Here is an 11,344-nt window from a genome sequence, read left to right as displayed (position 1 = left end):
ACGTATTACGTGCGGGTTACGAGCCGGAGTTTATATTGTACGTGTTTGTTTCTGATAAGAAGTTTTCTTTTATGTTCATTCTTCATCTTTTATGTTCATAAGTAACATTTTCAATAATTCATTTATCAGGTTCACATACAAAGAGTAACAAATAATGACATCTTTGTAGTTAAATATATAAGAGAGTATAAGTGGGAGTAAATATGCATGAATTTACAATATACTAGCTTTCGTCTGCGACTCAGTCCGCGTGGAATTAAAAAAAAATCATTGTAAAATATAGCCTATATTACTCATAGATAAATTACCTTTCTAACGGTAAAAGAACTTTTAAAATCGGCACAGTAGTTTTTGAACCAATTCATCAAAATCAAACACAATCTTTTCCTCTTAATATTATCATACTAATATTATAAATGCGAAGTTTAGATGGATGGATGTTTGTTAGCGTTTGTAGCCTTAACGGCTGAACGAGTCTCCATGAAATTTGGAACAGGTTTAGAGCATAGTCTGGAAGAACACATAGGCTACTTTTATCCCGGGAATAGGTACGGTTCCCGTGGGATTCATTAAATGAGTTTTTTAATGTTTACTCGATCATTCTGCAACGCTTCAACATATCTTATTGAAATTTGGCACAGATATAAAACAAAGTCTGGACTACTTATGACATAAGCTTTATCCCAGAGAAATGTCCGGTTCCCGAGGGATACGTAGCTTTTTGTAATTTATATAGTTCGTATGTTTTTTAGTACCACGCGGACGAAGTCGTGGGCAACAGCGCGTTAACAATATTAAGTATAGATATGGTGTTCCGTTCTTCTAATTGTAATAAGCAATTCCCTACCAATGAAGTTCATAATTTTGCATGCATATGCAATTGAAAACTACACGAAAATAAACAAACACTTGCATTAAACACTGTAACAATCGATCAAAATCGTTCTCAATGAAAGCTTTTAAAAATTCTGCAGACTAAATAAAAAAAACTTAGCCAGACAAACGGACGGCAAACGAACGAAATCTACGTAAAATGGCCGGTGTCGGGCGCAGGGACAGAGGTAAATTCTTTTTGTTCGTTTCAATCGGCATTCGATAGTTGTCACAAAGAGGGAAGTTAACGAAATCACTACCGTACAAACTTTATTACACAAATTTCAACATATATTTGGTAAAAACACCTAAACCTACATAAATTTTTAATTTTTTTACATCAATATAAACAAGATTGTTGTTATTTTTGTTAGAAGTTAGAGCGGACACACCTTTTGACTAAACTGTCGCACGACAGTTGTGCGATTGTCAATTGTTTCGCAGGCAATTCAACTGTTTAGTTGCACAACTAAAAATCGAATAGTGTGCGCACTTCCTTATAATCTCATATGAATCAAAGCGAGACAAAACAGTTGTGCGATAGTTTAGTATCAGGTGTGCGCATATAATTAGAGAGTTTTTTTTCGGATTCTGTATAGTCTAGAGCTGACAGAAACATTTAACTTTAGCTCTGAATCCCATATTCACCAAATACCATAACAAAAATACAATTATCATTCCATACTTTTTTCAAACAAAAAACGCTAGGTACACAGAATATTTAATTCAGAGACCACAGGCTCTGATGGTTCTACGCCGCGCTTTTTTAATCTGCGCTCTCTGTTTTTTTTTTACTGACGAGCTAGCATTGCCAGGTATGTAGCAATTTACGAAAGCCAACGTAAAAGCTATTCAACGTAGCTATTAAAATTTGACAAAAAAATCTCACGGCGAAAAACGTATTGTGGTTCACTACTGTCATTTTCAAAATATGTACATACTAGCTTTCTCCCGCGACTCCGTCCTCGCGGAAAAAAAAACAAAAGAGAATAGCATATGTGTTCTTCCAGATTATCCTCTATGTCTATGCCTTTCACTGAGATCCGTTAAGCCAATCCAACCATCTTAACTTTCGCATATTAGTAAGAAAAAAGAAGCAAGATACGTAACACCTGTTAGACACCTTCAATTTTAACTACACAGTTAAAAGGTGTGCAGTGGGTTTAATTGAGATAGCTATTTAAATCTGCAATCTTTAGTTCATACCCTTGTCTCAATAAAATGTGGGACGAGGCAATGCCCAGCCGAGGCGACAATTGAAGTTTTGATAAGTCCTTAGTTCGTAAACATATAGATTTGTTAGCTTTTTAACTATTTTGATGTATTCTGTATTCTTGAAGGTTATTTAGTCTGTGCTATAAATCAACACCATTTGCCATAATTTGAAATAACGATATAAGCTTTGTAATTGTGATCCAAAACATTATTTAAATATTTATGTCATGATTTTAAAGTTTGTTATTTTAATAATCGGATAGTGGTCGGATGTCAAAAATAAGGGTGCTGCATTAGCTTGACGACACGACGGCCATATTGGTAAGGTTATTCTATGCAAATTGGAAGAAAACATAAGAGGTAAAGAAGACTATATTTTATTAAAGCATAACATGGCTGCGACGTTCATAGATTTAAGTGTACTTGTATGTACAAATGATCTCTAACTTTATAAATAAGACTGTATTAGAGTGGCAAGTCGCGACACGAGTCGCATCAACTAAGTACAATCACGGAAATCCGCGGTGTCCCATTTTAGGAAAAATTGCCTTTTTCATCACGAGACAAACTCCGACTCTTCCTACAAAAAACTAATTAGACGGCAATAGAGGTGGTGAATGGTCTAAACAGAGGGATAATAATACAGAAATCTAGCCATGTATTTCATACTTACTAGTATTATAAATGCGAAAGTGATGGATAGATATTTGTTAGAGTTTGTACCCTAAACGGCTGTACGGATTTCGATTAAATTTGGCATAGACGTGGAGGATAGTCTGGAAGAACACATAGGCTACTCAACTTTTTATTTACACACGAACGAAGTCGCAGGCGAAAGCTAGAACAATTATAACTTGCGTTGTATTTTGTTCGTCTCATTTGTTCAAACGATTGTAGCTTTTAAGCCAGTTTCCCCGACTGTACATTCCGCGTTCATTATTATTCAGTGAGGTTGCCGAGTATTCGCCGGTCGACTTTACGAGACCATCGTAGCGAGACGGCGACAACGCCGACAAACTTTTTCAATTAAAAACGCCTTAATTAATCTGTTCGTAACCGGTAGTATTGTGTGTTCTGGCCACATTTATTACTATTGAATACTTGCTTTGCCTTTTGATGACAGAAATATATAAATGAAAGGAGCCTGACAATGTCCTTTTAAGTTTATTAAAAAAACGTACACAATAAATAAAAGTGCAAGCAAAATTCTTAATTTTTCTCGCTAGTAAATAAATAGAAAGCAATATTCATTACATAACTAGCTGTTCCTATGCGACTTCATCCGCGTAGAATTACAAATATTTTATTTTATTGTTTATTATTATATCAATTGCAAATGTCAAAATGACATGACATGTCAAACCATGGCAACCTTGCTTCCTTGATGTTGGCAACAACTTATGGTTTCTTTCCCACCTTAGGGTTTTTATCCAAAATATTTAGCCCTAAGTTTAACGGCGTGAAAATATATAGCCTAAAGCGTGACGTAAGTGTATTGCTTTTTAGTAAATAAGAGTTATTCGAAAATATGCTGTGATTGCTGACATCTTAGGCAACAAAGAAGAGTGTGTTTACGCTTTATTATATTAAGTATAGACTATCATATTAAACACACAGTAAGCTATTAAAATTAATTACTCTACTATTTAACATAAATAAAACTATAAACGTCCAAATGTGCTTACAATTACAAACAGCCTATTAAAAAACTTGCATTTATAAAGTACGCTCGCTCGGCGCCAAATGTATTCAGTTTGTTTTGTTTTATTTACAAAATATTTATTTTCGCGCGTCGCCGACAGGTGGCGCTGTGCGGCGATCTGCGAGCGCGATTTTAAACGGCCCCTTAATATTTCATTTACGTTTTTTATTTGGGTTGTGCCAGTCTGTCCTAACGCGGCGGAAATCATTAAATTTTTGTAGCAAAATTCATGAAAAAGGCAGCTTGGATAGTTCCAACAACCTACTCCGATATTACAATTTTAATAATTAAAACATGTAAATGAAAAAAGAGTATGTAAATATTAAATGAATGCGTGAATTTAATATTACAAATTATCACAACAGGAACTTTTTTGAATTTTAGTGATTTTTATTAGGTATATAAAAACAACAAAAGTGTTCTGCATTAAACAGTTTTTCGAATTTCATTTGAGTTTTTCTGAAAGATTAAATTTTACTAAAGTCGAATGTACCATTTCGTTTACGTAATTTATCAGTGTTAGACGGTCCATTCTATTTCCTTCTAATTTAGTAAAAAGACAATAAGTTTAAAAATACATGTAACATAAATTTTCACAATAGTTCACGTTTATTTCAACGAGGGGCGAGAAACCCTAAACGCGTCATCAAACTTTTCTGTTACTTCTAGTGACGTCAATTTACAAGTTCCAGGAATCTTTTCTAAACATAAAACTACGAAATCGGATTTAGTAAGCTTAGGAAAATTAAGATGCAAAAGCGTACATGATAGTATTTTAATAAACTTAGTTAAAATATACGGATAGCAACGTAAGTTTTTTTTAAATAAAATTTTATCTTAACTTGTATTGTTAAACTTATTGTTACAACTTACCAGGCTTCGTTACAGGTGTTTTGAGATCGTTGTTCGCTAGCTGAGGGTTCTCTTGCACCTAGAATTAAACAAAACAACTCAAAAACCGAAACGTACATGTAGGTTTTAATTTGATATCACTACTAATAGAGACACTTAGTGTTATTTTGATACGAGAAATCTACACTAAGAGATTCGTTTAAAATACAATAAAAGTGAATTATTCCCAACCGTCACCCCGCTCTGTCCCACGTGAGGACAGATAAGAATAAAAGGGTTCATCCGTCCCAACATTTACAGAGGGGACGGTTGGAACTTATTTAATAACGGCTCCATCTGTCACCTTATTTGTGATAGTGGGACTAAAGGGACGGATGAAACTTTTATTCTCACATGGGGACAGAGCGGGGTGACAGTTGGGAATACTCCATAAAAGTATACTAAACGTCAGGATTATCGTTATGAAAATTAAAGGAGCGTTTGAAAAGGTTGACTACATTCATAAAATACATCTGATACTAACATTTTATACTCGTATATATTATATATGTATAAAAATATATTATATATGTATATATTTCTATAGAAAATACCAACATATTTAGTATCTAGTAAAATATAAAGGTCTTTCATCTATTCAACATTCTTCGCGCCGAAGTCAAGAAGTGAACTCTTCAACAATAGAAATTGTGCATTTCAAGATATTCCTTGCAAACGGAATAATACAAACGTTGATTCTAAAAATATTAAAATGCAAAATATTGTAGCAGCGACAAACTGTAATAAACTTTAGAACGTCTGCTAAAGTATACATCAAGTTTAAATAAAAAAATAAAAATAGTTACTAAAATGGATCTTATTGAAAGATATTATATACTGGCTTTCGTCGGCGACTCTGTCCGCGTAGTATTAAGAAAAAACAAAAGTAAGTAGCCTATGTGTTTTTCCAGACTATGCTCTACATCTATGCCAAATTTCATCCAAATCCGTTCAGCCGTTTAGGCTACAAACTCTAACAAACATCCATTCATCCATCTTAACTTTCGCATTTATAATATTAGTAAGAGTAAGATATTTTCCATATAAATGGATATGGAATTAAGAGTATCCGAGTGTGGGATAGATTCATTGGAGATTGGATTACTGGGAACGATCGGTACTCGTAAATTCAGTTTGGGCGTGACGTATTACGTGCGGGTTATAGGATTATAGGAATACAGGGCAAAATTCAAACATTTTAAAAAGCCTTACCTTATTAGTATAGGGGTTGAAAATGAACTTGTTTTCGAGTTCTTTCCTCGGCGTGGCCGCTATCACAGACAATGGGGTAGGTAGTGACTTCATCTCCTGTTAACAATAACAAAATTTCTATATTAACTTTTTTATACATAAGTACTAGAATTTACTTAGTTATGAATGATTTAATTTATTTTTAAAACAATACTATTAACTTACCTTTAAAATACTTTCTATTGGCAATTGACTGCTATCGATACTTGAACTCTGTAAAAGAAAATAAGTTTATTAAAAAACTTTCCATCTTTATACAAACAGATAAAAATATTTCTTACTTATTTCATTGGCAAACTTTGAGACTAAGGGCCTGTCCCACCACTGGCTGATAGAGGCGCAGATAGCTTAAAAGTGACGTCACTGTCAGAGTACCAAAATCCGATACTTCCATCACATACTTTCTACTTTGGATTGTTGTTCCAATTTACAATAATTGTGGGACAGGCCCTAAATGAATAGATTTCAAACATAACCTCAAACTGTAGTTATCACATTCGATTTGATAAACATAGATTAACTACAACACAGAGACTACATTATCTATATCAATAGAGGTTAAGTTTATTGGAATGTAATATATGTAAGGAGGCTCACCGGTGGTTGGAAGCCATTGGATATCCGCAGCGGGGGAGGGCGGTGAGCGGGCGCGCCCGTGGAACTCAGGCTTTCGCTCTGTAACAAGATACACCCTGTACAACACACATATGAGCATACCTCAATAGACAATATAATTATACGATAAGATGTACGATGTTGATACGTAATTGAACATTTTGTTCAGAAAAATACTGTAATCTCACTTCATCATTGTCATTTCACTTTGGTAAAAAGTGGACAACAATATTTTCGACAGTTAAAACTCTCTATAACATATTTTTTATTCCTGAGATCTTCCTTTGTTTACAGATAAAGAGTATAGGTTTCAGAACGTCAGCTTTAAACTTGGAAGTATATACAAATTTGAACAGTACATTTAAAACCAGAGCTATCGTATATACATAATAACGCTCTGTCTTCTCGATGATCTGTGTGTTATACATCTAACATTTGTTTTAACTAGAGTTTGTAGTCTTAACTGCTGATCTGATGTCGATGAAATTTTATACAGATGTAGAACATAATCTGAAAGAGCACATAGGCTACTTACCAAGTTTTTTTTAATATCGTGAAGACCGAGTCGCGGGCGAAAGCAAGTTATTAAGATAAACAAGACAATATCTCGCTGCCACATCATAAAATAAACTTATGAAAGGCAATTTTTATTGGGAACGTTAAATGTGTTTATTGTGGTGTGGGCTGCAAATATTAAACTCGTGGCATAAACTATAGCGGTTGTTGGGCGCAATATTGAGAACATTTATGAATTTACTAGCTTTCGCCAGGGACTCCGTCCCCGTGGTATTGAAAAAAACAAAACCAAATAGCCTATGTGTTCTTCCAGACTATACTCTACATGTATGCCAAATTTCATTGAGATCCGTCCAGCAGTTTAGGCTACAAACTCTAACAAACAATTATCCATCCATCCATCCATCTAAACTTTCACATTTATAATATTAGTATGAAGTATGATTAAGTTCACAAACAAATAATTTTGCATATTTTACTTGACAATGATAAAATTATGACATGTTACCATTTGTGATAAATTCCCAAACTTAACCAAATAAATTAAGTACAGTCATCTTAAAAACCTGTTGCGTCGACAATACGGAAGTAGGATAAGATCCCATCAATATATAAAACATATATTGATGGGAAGAATATGGGCGGATACTGCATGCATATTTTTAAAACCAAAGACATATTTATGTAGCTTACTGTACATATTGCAAATAGTACCAACTATAACAAAATTTTGATTGTAATTTTTTCGTCAATTTTCAATTGAAAAAATCGTGTGATCACAAAAAACTCTTTTGTCGTTTCACTGTGTTATAATATATAAATTTACATAGTAAAGCTTCCAGCACAAACTTCGAAAGCTTGACTGTGTCTCAGACGCGGTGCAGCTCACTTGAGCATAATTTAGCGGCAGCGCAGATTTCATTATAACAAAAGCTTTTACAAAACCGCAGTTAGCGAACTAGGAGTTATTTGAAAAACTAAACGAGCCAACTTGAAGTCGATTGACGTTAATTTTATAGGTATGAATTGAAAACGATGATTTAATATAATCTATATTAATATTATAAAGAGGAAAAATTGTATTTTTGTATGTATTGAAATAACTCAAATACCACTGGGCCTATTTCAACAATTCTTTTACTGTTAAAAAGCTACGTTATCAGTGAGAAGTGAAGGTAATATTTTTGAAATTAACGCGGACGAAGGCGCGAGCAACATGTAGTAATAAATAATGAAGTCAATATCTAGGAATCTCCATAACATATTAAACTCTATTCAAAAAGCAAAATGGGGATTGCCATATGTTTTGTACATGTTCTGCAATGGAAGCCCACTGTAATAGTATTGTAAAGACATACCTTGTTGTAGGGGTAGGGCGGTCGATGGTGAACTCGTCCGTTCTGGGGAGCGTGGGCCGGCTTCTTGAACTCGCTCTCCCGCCGGGACGGGTGACCTATACAGAATATCACGGTCATTAGTCTATTAATTACTAAAACATTACTAATCTTAGTAATATCAACAAAACATTTCGATGTATGCTTGTTACCAAATGACTCTATAAAGTGTGAACGGATGTAAATGATAGGTACATAACATTATAGCCAGGAATAGTGCACAGATTCTTCTCGAAAAAATGTATAATTCCCGTTAGGTTGCCAGGTTTTAAGATATATTTCTCCTATCCTAATATAGAGTTAATATTGTATAGATTAAAAGAAATGAGGTTCTCCATATGTCGAATAAAGTCGCAAGATCATAAGTTTAAGGTTCGTATAACTGTGCGGGGGAGAAGCCCCCACCCCGTTGTCCCCGGGGACGCGAGGGGAACTTAGGGTAGGTGTTTAGCTGGTTTATGGAGATTGCGAGCGGGACAAAGGAGCCGAGTTACCTACGATACGCCTAGATTGCGGAGGAAATATAAACGTGACTGCTTTTTTAAATAGCTTTTGCAGTTTCTAATCTATAAAGAACCTTTATATATGAAGAAAATTATGGATTAAATTGTTTTAATTGGTTACAATTTTTAATAATACTTTCCTTATTCAAAATTTCCCTGCATAAATACAGAAAAAACTAGCCTTACTGATAAAAACTGGTTTTGATTATCTTTATTGAAAGGCTATAGGTTAATAACCGTTGATCTAGGCTAAATCTAAATGGGGGAGGGGGGATAGCTGTTAATGGTTAACATGATCTTATTCGAAGCTGTAATTATTTTTACATTTATAGAATCTTGGGTGAGGAATCTAATGCTCTAGGCTTTTACGTTGTCCACAATATTCGATAAGGGAGTTCTAGGTAAACGTAGATAATAGATTTGCAGGTAATCTTAATAATAATCTCTAGTCCGGAGTCAATCGACAATTTGATAATCTTTATTATATTAAAAACTAAACGCAGGTACCTTTCTATTATGGCCATTCAAGTGTTATGGTTCAATTCGATCTTTCTGTAATTCCAATGCGACCGCAATCACTGAAAGCTTTAACATACCATTTAAGGTATTAGATTACTGACTTTGTAATCTTCTGATACAATTTCTACGATTATGTACGCCTACAAAATAAACAACGAGATTAAAATAATCTTTTACAAGGTTAACAAATGTATTTTTACTATTAAATAATGTAACATTAGCTGTTACCCGCGACTTCGTCCACGCAATATCAAAATAAAAAAATAGCCTATAATATGCCCGTCTATGTCAGCTACTCTTCAGTGAAAGTCCGATTTCCCAAAACAAACGCGCCTTGCCGACTGACAGACAAAAAAAATGCGATTTTCGTTATTAGCAACGCAAATACACCATCTTCCCGAAATTTGGAATTTTTCTTTTGATATTACAAACAGACACTCCAATTTTATATGTGTAAAAAAGATATAGATATACAGTTAATAAATAAATAACGACAAAGATTTTACAATATAAAACTTAGCAAATATAGTTTGTACCACTATTTAAGGTGGTACTCCTTCAACGTGCCATAAAATCACGTCCTTTCTCGTTTAGCTAACTACTAAGAATATAAAATAATTCAACACTTTCTTAGAGCTTCAAATTATATTTACAAAAAAATTCTCTCATGTTTTATGCAGTCTGTAGTCAGTTGGTGTGAATCTAACACGGTTTTTACAACACGACAAATATGTACATGTTTTCAATTTGTAATCCAACGAACATGCGTTTTACAGGCGATTCTGTGTTTCTTGTGAAGAAATAAATATATATAAAGAATAAATCTTGTAAAGAAACAGTAATTTGCCATTTCACGCCCAACAACTGACTTAAAAACAATGAAAATGAGTATCGGATTATATCCTTTTTAAGATTAATAAAAGATTTAAAAAAAAATCTAAACAATCAGTGACTTAAATATTATCTATAAGTTTTACAATAAATCGTATATGTATTTAAATATCATCGACAGTAATAAAAACATAATATGAAAAAGGGATAAAAAGGTTTATAAAAGAGTTTTATGCGTAACTGAGACGTTAAGGCGCCATCTAGTGGCAAACATTTAAGATTTACTTCGCAGGTGTTTAGATGCACGATAGGAACGGCATTTGTTTTTTAAACTTTCCATTGTTTAAATGTTGTCTCTTTCCATCTCGTTGACAAAATAGAGATAGCAGAATTGCATACATGTTCCAGCAGTGGAAACGCTAATTTCTACTAAGATCGATCGAATACGTACACAGTGATAAGGACGATAGTTCATTGCCCGGTATATAGACCACATCAAAAACAAATCTGAAAAAACTGACCATTGAATTAAAATGAATAAATAAATTTACATTCATCTTATTGCTTTTTCTTTCACATTTCTGTTTACATAAAAATAACATGTGGGTGTCCTTTTTACTAAGAAACACCTCAAGACGCAGCTGTCTTGATGCATTCAATTAACATGTAGTAAAATATTAATTTATCCGTCTAACGAAGAAACAAATCCATCATTGCCTTTACTTTCCCTGACTTAAGAATTGCAATTTCATTGTTTAAAACACAAAACATTATTTTAAAATCAATAATCATGAAAAAATATACAAAACTCTCTAAAAGCATTGATCTTTGCATTGCAACTTTTTTCAAGTTACCTTAGGTAAGCATTTTTATTGATATCCGATGCAGAATTTAATAAGATTTACAACCGTCAATCAATATGTTGACATCGTCGAAAGGGAAATTGTCACCCTCGGTTAAATAACCGCGATGGGGGCGGACAGGGCGGTGGCAGGGGAGGGACAACAATGGCGGCCAGTGGGCGACATTCGCAC

At 33.8% G+C, this 11,344-nt stretch overlaps 1 protein-coding gene across 1 annotated transcript in view; it reads right to left on the bottom strand.

Moving 5' to 3' along the window:
• LOC106111118 (AF4/FMR2 family member 3-like) overlaps positions 1–11,344 on the bottom strand; it is a 57,773-nt gene that overhangs the window by 29,757 nt on the left and 16,672 nt on the right. The window contains exons 3-7 of the mRNA XM_013293096.1: positions 8,422–8,516; positions 6,530–6,607; positions 6,098–6,145; positions 5,894–5,989; positions 4,664–4,721 (exon numbers count right to left, since the gene is read on the bottom strand). Coding sequence (XP_013148550.1) covers positions 4,664–4,721; positions 5,894–5,989; positions 6,098–6,145; positions 6,530–6,607; positions 8,422–8,516 — 375 coding nt within the window. The remainder of the gene's footprint in view (positions 1–4,663; positions 4,722–5,893; positions 5,990–6,097; positions 6,146–6,529; positions 6,608–8,421; positions 8,517–11,344) is intronic.

Source organism: Papilio polytes, unplaced genomic scaffold (genome assembly GCF_000836215.1).
Source record: "Papilio polytes unplaced genomic scaffold, Ppol_1.0 DF824382.1, whole genome shotgun sequence".
NCBI classification, from domain to species: Eukaryota; Metazoa; Arthropoda; class Insecta; order Lepidoptera; family Papilionidae; genus Papilio; species Papilio polytes.
The sequence above is the reverse complement of the archived record's forward strand: the minus strand, read 5'-3'. Positions and strand labels throughout refer to the sequence as shown.